Source organism: Rana temporaria, chromosome 4, assembly GCF_905171775.1.
Source record: "Rana temporaria chromosome 4, aRanTem1.1, whole genome shotgun sequence".
NCBI classification, from domain to species: domain Eukaryota; kingdom Metazoa; phylum Chordata; class Amphibia; order Anura; family Ranidae; genus Rana; species Rana temporaria.
The window spans coordinates 473,900,264-473,917,067 of record NC_053492.1 but is presented as its reverse complement, the minus strand read 5'-3'; the positions used below and the strand labels follow the sequence as shown (position 1 = coordinate 473,917,067).

The window sequence follows — 16,804 nt, the reverse complement described above, 5'->3', positions numbered from 1 at the left end:
CAGCCACTGGTCAAGGTCATAGCAACACTCCATTTCCTTGCCAGTGGCTCGTTTCAACGTACAAGTGGAGGTGTGGCTGGGATGGCACAATCCTCCATTAGCAGATGTGTGCACCAGGTTGTCCCCGCAATCCTCAGACTCATGGCCAACCAAATCATCAGACCCACCCAGGAGGACCTGCGGGTGAAGGCAATGGCAGATTTCTACAGAATTGCAGGATTCCCACGCACCGTGGGGGCCATTGATTGCACACAGTTCTATGAGCTACTTCATGGTCCTCAGCTGTGAACCTATAAGCTTTTCCAGTCTAACCTATCTGTTCTACGAGCTACTTCATGGTCCCCAGCCTTTAACCCATAGACTGTTCCAGAGTAGCCTATCTGTAATAGGACGTTTCTTAAAGGGTCACTAAAGGAATTTTTTTTTTTAGCTAAATAGCTTCCTTTACCTTACTGCAGTCCTGGTTTCATGTCCTCATTGTTCGTTTTTGCTTTGATGTTGCTGTAATTCCTCCTCTGTTCTGGACACTTCCTGGTTGTCTGTTTCCTGATCACCACAGTACTGGGAGATTTCTCACGGTGGTGACTAATCAAGGAGGTGTGATTACTGTGTGTAAAACGAAACTGGATTGGTGCTGAGGAGTTTTAGACAGAGTATCACTGCTTTCTATTGGCTGACTGCCCTCTAGTGGCTCTCTGTACATCAGAGAACCAGCAAACAACATGCAAAAACTAAACTAAACTGCAGGCACATTATATGATTGTTTTTTATCTATTTTTAATCATTTTTAAAAGGAATCAGTTAACTATTATGTCTCTATACCCTGCTAAAAAAATGTTTTCCTTTAGTGACCCTTTAAAGATGTTGCTGGTAATAAGTACTCCTGGATCTTCATACAATGATGCTACGTATGAGACAGAGCGAGAAGATGTATCATATTGGTACCTTTAAGACAGAATAAACACAGAATGTAACAATGTCTATGTATAATCACTTTTTTTTTGGGGGGGGGGGGGGGGGGGTTGATACAAATTTTGGACAATATTCAGAGATTGAGTACAAATACCTGTAATTCTGTTCCCTTCTTCAGGTTCACATAGACACCAAAAGTGCCACCCAGATGTTTGATCTGATAAAGAAGAAGATGAAGCACACGGACGGGTACCCGTACCTGCTGTCCATCCTCCAGCACTGCCTGCAGATGAGTGAGTGTCTCATGGGGGGGGGCCCTTCCATTGTGTGGGGGGGGGGGAGTCTCAAAAGGGAGGGGGGGGGGAGAAGCTCACTTCAACCTTTCCAATGCTCTGATTGGCTATTAGTTGGTGTGATGGGCAAATACATTATTTTAACCACTTAACCCCCGGACCATATTGCTGCCCAAAGACCAGAGCACTTTTTGCGATTCGGCACTGCGTCGCTTTAACTGACCTCCTTTTTTCCCCACAAATAGAGCTTTCTTTTGGTGGTATTTGATCACCTCTGCGGTTTTTAGTTTTTGCGCTATAAACAAAAATAGAGCGACAATTTTTGCTATAATAAATATCCCCAAAAATATATAAAAAAACGTATTTTTTTCCTCAGTTTAGGCCGATACGTATTCTTCTACATATTTTTCGTTAAAAAAATCGCAGTAAGCGTTTATTGATTGGTTTGCGCAAAAGTTATAGCGTTTACAAAATAGGGGGTATTTTTATGGCATTTTTATTAATATTTTTTTTTTACTGGTAATGGCGGCGATCAGCGTTTTTTTTTTCGGTACTGCGACATTATGGCGGACACTTCGGACACATTTTTGGGACCATTGGCATTTTTATAGCGATCAGTGCTATAAAAATGCATTGGATTACTATAAAAATGCCACTGGCAGTGAAGGGTTTAACACTAGGGGGCGGGGAAGGGGTTAAGTATGTCCCTGGGTGTGTTCTAACTGTAGGGGGGGCCTCACTAGGGAAAATGACTGATCGCTGTTCATACATTGTATGAACAGAGGATCAGCATTTCCCCCCCTGACAGGCCCGGGAGCTGTGTGTTTACACACACAGCTCCCGGTCCTCGCTCTGTAACGAGCAATCGCGGGCTCCCCGGCGGCGATCGTGTCCGCCGGGCACATGCACGGGAGGCGGGGGCGCGCGCCCCTAGTGGCCTGCGCGAGAGCCGACGTAGAGCTATGGGCTCTCGCGCAGGGGAGCCAACCTGCTGCCGTAAAACGATGGCGGCAGGTCGGCAAGTAGTTAAAGCAGGAACAAAGATTGTCTCTGGACAGCCGCACTCTGAACTCTGTTTCGCACTGAAACTAGTGCTTAGTCATAATTATGACTAAGCACTAGTTTCAGTGCGAAACGCGTCAACAGTCAGGTTTTACTTTATTTTGCTGTGACTTGTAGTGCTGTCCTTCTTTTAATAAAAGGCTACAATGTGTTCAGAGTGCGGCTGTCCAGAGACAATCTTTGTTCCTGCTTTGCTAAGTGCATTGCCTGCACCTGAGTTGTCTGCAACGGAGGATATTCATCTGGTTTCCCACCTGGAGCGGCTACTCCCTTTTCCACCAATAAACGTTTATTGATTGGTTTGCGCGAAAGTTATAGCGTTTACAAAATAGGGGATAGTTTTATGGCATTTTTATTAATATTTTTTTTTTTTTTACTAGTAATGGCGGCGATCAGCGATTTTTATCGTGACTGCGACATTATGGAGGACACATCGGACACTTTTGACACTATTTTGGGACCATTGTCATTTTTACAACGATCAGTGCTATAAAAATGCACTGGTTACTGTGAAAATGACACTGGCAGTGAAGGGGTTAACCTGTAGGGGGCACTAAAGGGGTTAAGTGTTCCCTAATGTGTGTTTCTTACTGTAGGGGGGCATAGCTGGACGTGTGACGTCACTGATCGTCGTTCCCTATGACAGTGACAGGCTCACTAGGAAGCACGGGGAGAGGTTTGTTTACACTCACCTCTCCCCGTTCTTCAGCTCTGTGACCCGATCGCGGGACACTGGCGGCGATCGGGTCCGCGGGTTCCGCGGGCGCGGTCACGGAGCATAGGCCCGGGTCACGAGCGCGCCGCCGCCAGCGCACTCGCGACCCATGGCTGGGCTTCTTGATACCTGTACGTCCATATGCCCAGCCGCGTCATTCTGCCGACGTATTTAGTCGTACGGTGGTCCTTAAGCAGTTAAAGGGGTTGTAAACCTTTGCGTTTTTTCACCTTATGTGAAAATGCATCCTATGCATTAAGGTGCAAAAACAACTTGCACTCTCTGCCCCCCCCCCGTTTTACTTACCTGAGCCCCAAATGTCCGTGGGCGCGATCCCACGTTGCTTTCCCCCAGCTCCTGTGGGAATCTTCATTAGATGATTGATATGATTGATAGCAGCGCAGCCATTGGCTCCTGCTGCTGTCAATCAGATTAATGAAGCGGAGCGGGGCCGAGTGATACACTGGGTGGCTATGGCAGCCGACTGTATCACACGGGAGCGTGCCCGCAAGCTAACCCCCTTCCCTTGGGAGAGCGCGTCCCAGAGGGGGGTTAGCTCTTGCGGGGAGGAGCCAAGACAGCCATCGAGGGACCCCAGAAGACGTGGAACGGGGCACAGTGGAGGTAAGTATGACATGTTTGTTATTTAAAAAAAATAATCAAAGCTTTAGTACCACTTTAAGGAGGTGAGGGTTGGGGGTCCCAGATACCACAGCTGATCACTTACAGACTCTCCAAATCAATGTCCAGCTTCACAGTGCCAGAACCTTTAAGCCGACCCGGCAACACTGTAAGCATGTTCCCAAATTTTAGTGTGTCCGCTGAGTGGGTCACCAGACCTTCAGAGAGACCAGCCTTCTTCTTGGCTCTCTCCAGAAAGGGGCCTCCCCCCTGGGTCTCCTCCTTGGCTCCCCCCTGGGTCTCCTTCTTGGCACCCCTCTGGGTCTCCTCCTTGGCTCCCCCCTGGGTCTCCTCCTTGGCTCCCCCCTGGGTCTCCTCCTTGGCACCCCCCTGGGTCTCCTCCTTGGCTCCCCCCTGGGTCTCCTCCTTGGCTCCCCCCTGGGTCTCCTCCTTGGCACCCCCCTGGGTCTCCTCCTTGGCTCCCCCCTGGGTCTCCTCCTTGGCTACCCCGTGGGTCTCCTCCTTGGCACCCCCCTGGGTCTCCTCCTTGGCTCCCCCCTGGGTCTCCTCCTTGGCTCCCCCCTGGGTCTCCTCCTTGGCACCCCCCCTGGGTCTCCTCCTTGGCATGCCCCTGGGTCTCCTCCTTGGCTCCCCCCTGGGTCTCCTCCTTGGCACGCCCCTGGGTCTCCTCCTTGGCTCCCCCCTGGGTCTCCTCCTTGGCACCCCTGGGTCTCCTCCTTGGCACAGCTTCCTCTAGACCAGGAAGGACAGCTTCAGGATTACTTCAGTGCATGTTAGGCCTCATACATGTTATTGGGTCTAACAATGGAGCTCCATCCAGCCGCATCTCCCTAGGCCTCAGCCCAGGGGAAGAGAGCGAGCACATGGGCTTATCCCAAATATTTATATCTTCCCCCCCAGCATGCACCAGTGGTATAAACCTCCTACTGGATTGGCTGAAGAAAATATAAATTTTATAGTTTTGCTTGTGAAATGAAATCTCATACTATGGTGATACAGTGACATCTACTGGCGATAGTGAAAAATTGCAAGCCAACTTAAGCTTAGGGATAAACCAGGTGAACGACTTTACAACCAATCTGAGCTAACTACTACCCTGCTAAAAACGACATTGACATAGTAGCCCCTGTTTAGGACAGGGGGGGGGGGCTACACTCGGAGAGCCCAACTTTATTTTAGTATTGCATAGAGTGGGGAAGGGTTAGATCTTTAGATCTGTCAGATCTTAAATGTGATCACAGAGGTTTCTCTTCTCTTCCTGTCCTGACACTCATCGGAGTCATCACCCAGACAGGAAGTGAGGGTAAATCTCCCCGGTGTGAACATGTATTTGTATAACCAGCAATGTCTCTTGTACTTGGACACAGACAAGCGGAACGGAAGTAATCTGCAGCACTGGCAGCTCCTGGACCGGATTCTACAGCAGATCGTCCTTCAGGATGAGAGCGGAGAAGATCCCGATGTGTCCGCACTGGAGAACTTCAATGTCAAGAATATTATAAAGATGTACGTTATCTGTTATCTCTGACATATACCACAGTGCTGTACAGAGAATGATGAGCTAGTTAGAGCTTACACTCTAATGTCTAATGTCCCCCACAGTCATTACTGAACCAAAGGAGCTTACACTCTTCCCCCCTATAGTCACACACTATGGGCCAGATTCAGAAACATCTGCCTACCTTTAGGCGGTCGTAGCGTATCTCATATACGCTACGCCGCCGTAACTTTGAGAGGCAAGTCCCGTATTTAGAAAGAACTTGCGCCTGAGGTTACGGCGGCGTAGCGTATATGGGCCGGCGTAAGCCCGCCTAATTCAAAATAGGCTGGTAGGGGGCGTGTCGTATGCTAATTAATCGTGACTCCCACGTAATTGACGTTACTAACGAGCGGCGTCAGTGAAAGTATCCCAGTGTGCATGCTCCAAATTACGCCGCAAATAGTCATTGCTTTAGACGTAAACGTAACTTACGCACAGCCCTATTCTCGTACGACTTACGCAAACGACGCAAAATTTGACGCTGGCCCGACGTCCATACCTAACATTCACTACGCCTCATATAGCAGGGGTAACTTTACGCCGGAAATAGCCTAACGTAAACGACGTAAATCAATGCGCCGGGCGGACGTACGTTTCTGAATCGGCGTATCTATCTCATTTGCATATTCTACGCGGAAATCTACGGAAGCGCCCCTAGCGGTCAGCGTAAATATGCACCCTAAGATACGACGGCGTAGGAGACTTGCGCCGCTCGTATCTAGGCAACATTGAGGCGTATCTGATTCTATGAATCAGGCGCCGAGATGCGACGGCCCGCATTTGGAGTTACGACGGCGTATCTGGAGATACGCCGTCGTAACTCCTTACTGAATCCGGGCCTATTATTATTATTATTATTATTATTATAATATATATATTATTATTATTATTATTATTCATTTATTTATTTATTTATTTATATAGCTCTGACATATATCGCAGCGCTGTGCAGAGAACACTGAGCAAATCATATCAGTCTCTGTACCAGAGGAGCTTACACTCTAATGTCCCACCACGGTCATCACTGAACCAAAGGAGCTTACACTCTAATGTCCCCCCATAGTCACACACTATTATTATTATAATATATATATATAGCTCTGACATATTCCGCAGCGCTGTACAGAGAACACTGAGCCAGTCACATCAGTCTCTGCGCCAGAAGAGCTTACACTCTAATGTCCGATCACAGTCACACACTATTATTATTAGTATTTTATTATTAAACATTTGTATAGCTCTGACATATACCGCAGTGCAGTACAGAGAACATTGGACCTGAAGCGTCTATCGGACATCTGAACAGATGGGGGGTCCCAGTCCAGTTCCTCCCTGCGGGGGGCGTAGTAAATGGCGTCCAGCTGTATAATATTCCTATATTATATTCTTCTTTTCAGGTTAGTAAATGAGAACGAGGTGAAGCAATGGCGGGAACAAGCGGAGAAGTTCAGGAAAGGTAAGTCGCTCTGTGTATGGGGTGACTTGGGGTGTTCTTATTGTAGAACTCCAGGTCCTCAACACAAGAACTGAAAACTGGGGAGCCCACCCCACCCAGTACCCCTCTAGATCTGGGTACTGCTTTGCAGGATTTGGAAACCATTACCAAGGAGTATGTAAAATTTCCTTGCAGGTGAGGAGATCTCACGCCCCTCCACAATTACTAACAACTCTCATGGACTTGGCGTTGTTTACCAACTAAGCCAGTGATGGTCACATTAGAATTTACAGGATATGAAGAGCCCCTTGAGATACGTTATAGGCTGCTGGGTTATCGAGTGTTGAAATGTTCCTCCTCTGTCCCTCCTCCAGAGCACACGGAGTTGACCAGCCGGCTGGAGAGGAAGGAGAGGGAGTGCGAGACGAAGACTCAGGAGAAGGAGGACATGATGAAGACCCTCAACAAGATGAAGGACAAGCTGCAGAAAGAGTCGGTGGAGCTGCGGCACGCCCGGGACCAGATGGGGGAGCTGATGGCTCAGCTGAACGAGCTCTCGGTGAGAGAGAAAGGAGGACCCGAGGATTTGGTGCAAAAAAATAAAAAAAAATTCTCACCTGATTTATACTAAAATTCACTGGCCTAAGAAAGGGACTCAAGCTTGGCCCAGGCAGGGGATATCGGCACCATTCTAGTCTGATCATTCAGACGTCACCCGGGGTCACCATCTACTTCCAGGACTGAGATGCCAGCAGGCCCGGACTAGACATAGGGCATACCGGGCAAATTCCTGGTGGGCCGCATGTCACGTCTCCCCCCAGTGTAACATGTAGGGGGTCCAGAACTGTTAGGGGGGTGTCTGTGTAACAAACTGTGGGGGGGGGCTGTGTAATGTAAAGGAGTCCAGAGGTGCAGGGTGTTGTGTAATGTAAAGGGGCCCAGAGGTGCAGGGTGCTGTGTAATGTAAAGGGGTCCAGAGGTGCAGGGGGCTGTGTAATGTAAAGGGGCCAGTGATGCAGGGTGTTGTGTAATGTAAAGGGGTCCAGAGGTTCAGGGTGCTGTGTAATGTAAAGGGGTCCAGAGGTGCCGGGTGCGGTGTAATGTAAAGGGGTCCAGAGGTGCAGGGTGCTGTGTAATGTAAAGGGGTCCAGAGGTGCCGGGTGCGGTGTAATGTAAAGGGGTCCAGAGGTGCAGGGTGCTGTGTAATGTAAAGGGGTCCAGAGGTGCAGGGTGCTGTGTAATGTAAAGGGGTCCAGAGGTGCAGGGTGCTGTGTAATGTAAAGGGGTCCAGAGGTGCAGGGTGCTGTGTAATGTAAAGGGGTCCAGAGGTGCAGGGTGCTGTGTAATATAAAGGGGTCCAGAGGTGCAGGGTGCTGTTTAATCTCTATATAAAAAATATGAAAATGTAATTTTGGTACAGTGTTGCATGACCGCGCAATTGTCATTCAAAAAGAGTGAGAGCGCTGAAAGCTGAAAATTGGCCTGGGCAGGAAGGGGGTTTAAGTGCCCAGTAAGCAAGTGGTTAAATATAATTTATATTAGACATGTGCACTGCCAAAAAGTTTGTTTTAGTTTTAATTCATTTTTTTTTCTTTTGGTTTTTCAGGTCATTCGTTTGCAATTTTGTAAATTTGAAAATTTGTAAAGTTGTAAATTCGTAAAAATTTGAAAATTCGTAAATTGAAAATATCGAAAATAAGAAAGAAAATTCGAAATAATAACTAACTAATAAATAAGTATTGGAATTTCCTAGTGAACGTAACGAATATTAATTAATGCCGAAGTTGGAACAGAACAAATTAATAATAATAAATAATAATAAAAAGTTTTTATTATTATTATTTATTAGTATTTATTTGTTACGTTCCATTTGCTATTTCAGATTATCCGTAAATTCGGATAAATTCGTATTCGTTTACTAACAACCAAATTTGAAAGGAAATTCTAATATCTATAATTTAATATTTATTTTATTATTTTAGATTTTTTAAATCTTGGGATTTTCAGATTTCCAAATTTTCAAATTTATAAATTTGCGAATTTTCAAATTGTCGAATATGCAAGGGGTTAAATAGACTTTATATTAGACATGTGCACTGCCAAAAAGTTTTAATTCATTTTAATTTTTTTTTTTCTTTTGGTTTTTTGCAATTTTGTCAATTTGAAAATTTGTAAAGTTGTAAATTCGTAAAATTTGAAAATTCCGTAAATTGAAAATATAGAAAATAAGAAAGAAAATCCGAAAAGTCTAAATAATAACTAACTAATAAATAAGTATTGGAATTTCCTAGTGAACGTAACGAATATTAATTTATGCCGAAGTTGGAACAGAACAAATTAATAATAATAAATAATAATAAAAAGTTTTTATTATTATTATTTATTATTATTCATTTGTTACGTTCCATTCGTTATTTCGGATTAATCGTAAATTCGGAGAAATTCGTATTCGTTCACTAACAACCAAATTTGAAAGTAAATTCTAATATCTATAATTTAATATTTATTTTATTATTTCAGATTTTTTAAAATCTTGGGATTTTCAGATTTCCAAATTTTCAAATTTATAAATTTACGAATTTTCAAATTGTCGAATATGCAAGGGGTTAAATAGACTTCATATTAGACATGTGCACTGCCAAAAAGTTTGTTTTCGTTTTAATTAGTTTATTTTTTTTTCTTTTAGTTTTTCAGGTCATTCGTTTGCAATTTGAAAATTTGTAAAATTTGAAAATACCGTAAATTGAAAATATAGAAAATAAGAAAGAAAATCTGAAAATTCGAAATAATAACTAGCTAATAAATTATAAGTATTGTAATTTCCTAGTGAACGTAACGAATATAAATTTATTCCGAAGTTGGAACAGAACAAATTAATAATAATAAATAATAATACAAAGTTTTTATTATTATCATTTATTATTATTCATTTGTTACGTTCCATTCGTTATTTCGGATTATTCGTAAATTTGAAAGGGAATTCTAATATCTATAATTTAATATTTATTTTATTATTTCAGATTTTTCAAATCTTGGGATTTTCAGATTTCCAAATTTTCAAATTTATAAATTTACGAATTTTCAAATTGTCGAATATGCAAGGGGTTAAATAGACTTCATATTAGACATGTGCACTGCCAAAAAGTTTTAATTCATTTTAATTTTTTTTTTTCTTTTGGTTTTTTGCAATTTTGTCAATTTGAAAATTTGTAAAGTTGTAAATTCGTAAAATTTGAAAATTCCGTAAATTGAAAATATAGAAAATAAGAAAGAAAATCCGAAAAGTCTAAATAATAACTAACTAATAAATAAGTATTGGAATTTCCTAGTGAACGTAACGAATATTAATTTATGCCGAAGTTGGAACAGAACAAATTAATAATAATAAATAATAATAAAAAGTTTTTATTATTATTATTTATTATTATTCATTTGTTACGTTCCATTCGTTATTTCGGATTAATCGTAAATTCGGAGAAATTCGTATTCGTTCACTAACAACCAAATTTGAAAGTAAATTCTAATATCTATAATTTAATATTTATTTTATTATTTCAGATTTTTTAAAATCTTGGGATTTTCAGATTTCCAAATTTTCAAATTTATAAATTTACGAATTTTCAAATTGTCGAATATGCAAGGGGTTAAATAGACTTCATATTAGACACGTGCACTGCCAAAAAGTTTGTTTTCGTTTTAATTCGTTTTTTGTTTTTTCTTTTAGTTTTTCAGGTCATTCGTTTGCAATTTTGTAAATTTGAAAATTTGTAAAGTTGTAAATTCGTAAAATTAGAAAATTCCGTAAATTGAAAATATCGAAAATAAGAAAGAAAATCCGAAAATTCTAAATAATGACTAACTAATAAATAAGTATTGGAATTTCCTAGTGAACGTAACGAATATTAATTTATGCCGAAGTTGAAACAGAACAAATTAATAATAATAAATAATAATAAAACGTTTTTATTAATATTATTTATTATTATTTATTTGTTACGTTCCATTCGTTATTTCGGATTATTCGTAAATTCGGATAAATTCGTATTCGTTACGTTCACCAACAACCAAATTTTGAAAGGGAATTCTAATATCTATAATTTAATATCTATTTTATTATTTCTGATTTTTTAAATCTTGGGATTTTCAGATTTCCAAATTTTCAAAAATTGAATATGCAAATTTACAAATATTCAGAAAAATGTGTTAAATGTGTTTTTTCGTTATTTCAGATATTTCCGAATTGATGAGTTTGTCGAAATTTGTTCAAAAACTAATTCGGAATCAAAAGAATTGCACGGATCTGCTTTATATTTAATATAAAAATAAAGTGATATTTAAGAATGTGAATTGAATCGCTGATACAATAAAATGAGAGAACAAAGCTGATTATTTCTCGTCTGTATAATTATAATTTAGCATCTTGTGTTTTTTTTTTTTTCAGAATGGGGGTGCCCTTTCCTTTCCTCCTCCCCCTCCCCCGCCTCCAGGGGGCCCCATCCCTATTCCTCCATCTTTATCCGAAAACTTACCACCCCCTCCTCCGCCCCAATCGTTTTCCTGTTTCCCTCCACCCCCTCCTCCACCGCCGCCGCCAGGGGGCCCCCCACCACCGCCCGGAGCTCCGCCTTTCTTCGGAATGGGTATGATGGCCCCGCCCCTGAACTTATTTAACCCTGGAACTAACTTGAGGAAGAAGTCGATCCCGCAGCCGTCGCATCCGCTGAAGTCTTTCAACTGGTCCAAACTGAACGAGGTACGATAATAGGGGGCGCTACTGTTTAATAGGCTCCGCCCTCAAAAAAAATGTTTTATTCTTGATTTATGTTTCTATAATATTTATTCCCATCGCATATTGATGATTTGCTCATTGCCTGGGCCTTTTTATTTTTTTTTATTATTTCTTTATGTCTTCTTCACATTTATTTTTAAATGTTCAAAATATTTAACCACTTGCCGCCCGCCAATGACATATTGACGTCGGCAAAGTGGTTGTAGAATCCTGACTGGATGTCATATGACGTCCTCAGGATTCTGAGCCGCTGCGCGCCCCCGGGGGCGCGCATCGCGGCGATCGTTGTTGCGGGGTGTCAGTCTGACACCCCGCAACACCGATCTCGGTAAAGAGTCTCTCACGGAGACTCTTTACCACGTGATCAGCCGTGTCGAATCACGGCTGTTCACGGTGTAAACAGGAAAAGCCGTTGTCGGCTCTTCCTCACTCGCGTCTGACAGACACGAGTAGAGGAGAGCCGATCTGCGGCTCTCCTGACAGGGGGGGTTCGCGCTGATTGTTTATCAGCGCAGCCCCCCCTCGGATCGCCACATGGACCACCAGGGATGCCCACCCTGGACCACCAGGGTGGGCAAAAAAAAAAAAAAAAAAGTCTGTAAAAAAAAAAAAAAAAAAGTCTGTCAAAAAAAAAAAAAAAAGCATTAAAAAAAAAAAGATGCCAATCAGTGCCCACAAATGGGCACTGACTGGCAACATAGCTAAATCAGTGCCGCCCCAGTGTCCATCAGTGCCACCCCACATTGTCCATCAGTGCCACCCTACAGTGTCCATCAGTGCCACCCCACAGTGCCCATCCATGCCCAGTGCCCACCTATCAGTGCCCATCTGTGCCACCCATAAGTAGCCATCAGTGCCACCCATAAGTGCCGCCCATGAGTGCCCATCTGTGCCGCCTATGAGTGCCCAGTGCCGCCCATCAGTGCCCATCAGTGCCGCCCATGAGTGCCCATCAGTGCCGCCCATGAGTGCCCATCAGTGCCGCCCATGAGTGCCGCCTATGTGTGCCCATCAGTGCCGCCTATGTGTGCCCATCAGTGCCGCATACAAGCGCCGCCAATCAGTACCACCACATCTGTGCCCGTCAGTACTACCTCATCGATGCCCATCAGTGCCATCTCATCAGTGCCGCCATATCAGTGCCCGTAATTGAAAGAAAACGTACTTATTTACAAAAAAAATAACAGAAAAAAATAAAAACATATTTTTTTTCAAAATTTTCAGTCTTTTTTTAGTTGTTGCGCACAAAAAAAAAAATCGCAGAGGTGATCAAATACCACCAAAAGAAAGCTCTATTTGTGGGGAAAAAAGGACGCCAGTTTTGTTTGGGTACAGTGTAGCATGACCGCGCAATTGCCATTCAAAGTGCGACAGTGCTGAAAGCTGAAAATTGGCTTGGGCAGGAAGGTGTATACGTGCCCTGTATGGAAGTGGTTAATAATCTGTCATTATGATTCAATTTCAGACGCATTGATACGATTCATAGGGTTCAATTTACAAAGCTGACACAGCAAAGATAATTATTTTTGAAAAATGGCGGCTGTTTTTTTATCATTCGTTATGATTGCAATTTGCACATTTTTAATTTCGAAAATTCAGATATCAGAAAGAAAATCAGAAAATTCGAAAAAATAACTAACTACCGTATATACTCGAGTATAAGCCGACCCGAATATAAGCCGAGGCACCTAATTTTACCACAAAAAAAATGGGAAAACGTATTGACTCAAGTATAAGCCTAGGGTGTCCATCTGCATGCCTCACTGTGCCCATGCCTCACTGTGCCCATGCCTCACTGTGCCCATGCCTCACTGCGCCCATGCCTCACTGTGCCCATGCCTCACTGTGCCCATGCCTCACTGCGCCCATGACTAGACTGACGTTTAACATAGGAGTCTATGGATGGGATGCCCGGCTTTGAAAAATCGGTGCTCCCAGCCGTAGGTCCATCAGACAACAAACAAACTTTGCACACCTGTAGAGGAGAAATGAAGCTACATGTGTGCCAAGTTCCGGGTCCAGGGGATCTACGACCGGCTGGTACCGGGTCCCCAAACTCACCAGAGAAATTACTGTTTAACATAGGAGTCTATGGAAGGGGTGCCCGGCTTTGAAAAATCGGTGCTCCCCGGCCGTAGGTCACCCAGACAACAAACAAACTTTGCACACTTGTAGAGGAGAAATGGGGCTACATGTGTGCCAAGCTTGGGGTCCATGGGACCTACGACCAGCCGGTACCAGGTCCCCAAATTCACCGGAGAAATGATCATTTAACATGGGAGTCTATGGAAGTGGTGCCCGGCTTTGAAAAAAACGGTGCTCCCCGGCCGTAGGTCCCCCGGACAACAAACTTTGCACACTTGTAGAGGAAGAGTGGGGCTACATGTGTGCCAAGTTCCGGGTCCAGGGGACTCGAATATAAGCCGAGGGGGGCATTATCAGCACAAAAAAAATGTGCTGAAAACCTCGGCTTATACTCGAGTATATACGGTAACTAATAATAACTAACCTTTCAAATTTGGCTGTTAGTGAAAGTAACGAATTACAAATTTATCCAAAGTTACGAATTATTTGAAATAACGAATGCCGCATCTAAACTGGTGGAACGGAAAAAAATATATATAATAATCAATTATTATTATTTATTTATTTTTTGGGACATTTGAAAATTTGAAAATAAGAAAATAAGAAAGAAAATCCGAAAATTTGAAAGAATAACTAACGAATAATAACGAACCTTTCAAATGTGGCTGTTAGTGAACGTAAAGAATACAAATGTATCCGAAATAACAAATGCCGCATCTAAACAAATAGAACGTAACACATTATTAATAAATAATAATTATTGTTATTTATTGTTATTAATTTGTTCCATTCCATTCGTTATTTTGGATAATTCGGAACTTCGGAAGAATTTGTATTTGTTACGTGGTTCACTAACAGCCAAATTTGAAAGGAAATTCCAATACGTATAACTGAATAGTTAGTGATAGTTAAGTTTTTGTCGGTATATATTTTTAGATATTCGACTTTCTAGGTTTTCAGAATTTCGGAATTTTTGAATATTCAAATTTACGAGTATTCGAAAAAATTTGTTAACCAGGTTTTCGTTAATTCAGAAATTTCCGAAGTAAAGAATTTGTCAAAATTCGTTAAAAAACGGTTGATACATTGTAGCAGGAGACAGATTGTTCCGGTTGATACATTGTAGATGGAGACAGATTGTTCCGGTTGATACATTGTAGATGGAGACAGATTGTTCCGGTTGATACATTGTAGCAGGAGACAGATTGTTCCGGTTGATACATTGTAGCAGGAGACAGATTGTTCCGGGTTGATACATTGTATAAGGAGACAGATTGTCCCGGTTGATACATTGTAGCTGGAGACAGATTGTTCCGGGTTGATACATTGTAGCTGGAGACAGATTGTTCCGGGTTGATACATTGTAGATGGAGACAGATTGTTCCGGTTGATACATTGTAGCAGGAGACAGATTGTTCCGGGTTGATACATTGTAGATGGAGACAGATTGTTCCGGGTTGATACATTGTAGATGGAGACAGATTGTTCCGGTTGATACATTGTAGCAGGAGACAGATTGTTCCGGTTGATACATTGTATAAGGAGACAGATTGTTCCGGTTGATACATTGTATAAGGAGACAGATTGTTCCGGTTGATACATTGTATAAGGAGACAGATTGTTCCGGTTGATACATTGTATAAGGAGACAGATTGTTCCAGTTGATACATTGTAGATGGAGACAGATTGTTCCGGTTGATACATTGTAGATGGAGACAGATTGTTCCGGTTGATACATTGTAGATGGAGACAGATTGTTCCGGGTTGATACATTGTAGCTGGAGACAGATTGTTCCGGTTGATACATTGTAGCAGGAGACAGATTGTTCCGGTTGATACATTGTAGATGGAGACAGATTGTTCCGGTTGATACATTGTAGCAGGAGACAGATTGTTCCGGTTGATACATTGTAGATGGAGACAGATTGTTCCGGTTGATACATTGTAGATGGAGACAGATTGTCCTGGTTGATACATTGTAGCAGGAGACAGATTGTTCCCGGTTGATACATTGTAGCAGGAGACAGATTGTTCCGGGTTGATACATTGTAGCAGGAGACAGATTGTTCCGGTTGATACATTGTAGATGGAGACAGATTGTTCCGGTTGATACATTGTAGATGGAGACAGATTGTCCCGGTTGATACATTGTAGATGGAGACAGATTGTTCCGGTTGATACATTGTAGATGGAGACAGATTGTCCCGGTTGATACATTGTAGATGGAGACAGATTGTCCCGGTTGATACATTGTAGGTGGAGACAGATTGTTCCGGTTGATACATTGTAGCAGGAGACAGATTGTTCCGGTTGATACATTGTAGCTGGAGACAGATTGTTCCGGGTGATACATTGTAGATGGAGACAGATTGTTCCGGTTGATACATTGTAGATGGAGACAGATTGTTCCGGTTGATACATTGTAGATGGAGACAGATTGTCCCGGTTGATACATTGTAGATGGAGACAGATTGTTCCGGTTGATACATTGTATAAGGAGACAGATTGTTCCGGTTGATACATTGTAGATGGAGACAGATTGTCCCGGTTGATACATTGTAGATGGAGACAGATTGTTCCGGTTGATACATTGTAGCTGGAGACAGATTGTTCCGGGTGATACATTGTAGATGGAGACAGATTGTTCCGGTTGATACATTGTAGATGGAGACAGATTGTTCCGGTTGATACATTGTTGATGGAGACAGATTGTTCCGGTTGATACATTGTAGCAGGAGACAGATTGTTCCGGTTGATACATTGTATAAGGAGACAGATTGTTCCGGGTTGATACATTGTATAAGGAGACAGATTGTTCCGGTTGATACATTGTAGATGGAGACAGATTGTTCCGGTTGATACATTGTAGTAGGAGACAGATTGTTCCGGTTGATACATTGTAGCAGGAGACAGATTGTTCTGGTTGATACATTGTAGCAGGAGACAGATTGTTCCGGTTGATACATTGTAGATGGAGACAGATTGTTCCGGTTGATACATTGTAGCTGGAGACAGATTGTTCCGGGTTGATACATTGTATAAGGAGACAGATTGTTCCGGTTGATACATTGTAGCTGGAGACAGATTGTTCCGGGTGATACATTGTAGCTGGAGACAGATTGTTCCGGTTGATACATTGTAGTAGGAGACAGATTGTTCCGGTTGATACATTGTAGATGGAGACAGATTGTTCCGGTTGATACATTGTAGCTGGAGACAGATTGTTCCGGTTGATACATTGTAGCAGGAGACAGATTGTTCCGGTTGATACATTGTAGATGGAGACAGATTGTTCCGGTTGATACATTGTAGCTGGAGACAGATTGTTCCG

The 16,804-nt window shown here is 42.5% G+C and overlaps 1 protein-coding gene across 1 annotated transcript in view; it reads left to right on the top strand.

Moving 5' to 3' along the window:
* The window catches only part of DAAM2 (dishevelled associated activator of morphogenesis 2), a 308,732-nt gene that overhangs the window by 216,436 nt on the left and 75,492 nt on the right, over window positions 1-16,804 (top strand). The window contains exons 10-14 of the mRNA XM_040351813.1: window positions 1,091-1,205; window positions 4,992-5,130; window positions 6,562-6,620; window positions 6,974-7,158; window positions 11,041-11,352. Coding sequence (XP_040207747.1) covers window positions 1,091-1,205; window positions 4,992-5,130; window positions 6,562-6,620; window positions 6,974-7,158; window positions 11,041-11,352 — 810 coding nt within the window. The remainder of the gene's footprint in view (window positions 1-1,090; window positions 1,206-4,991; window positions 5,131-6,561; window positions 6,621-6,973; window positions 7,159-11,040; window positions 11,353-16,804) is intronic.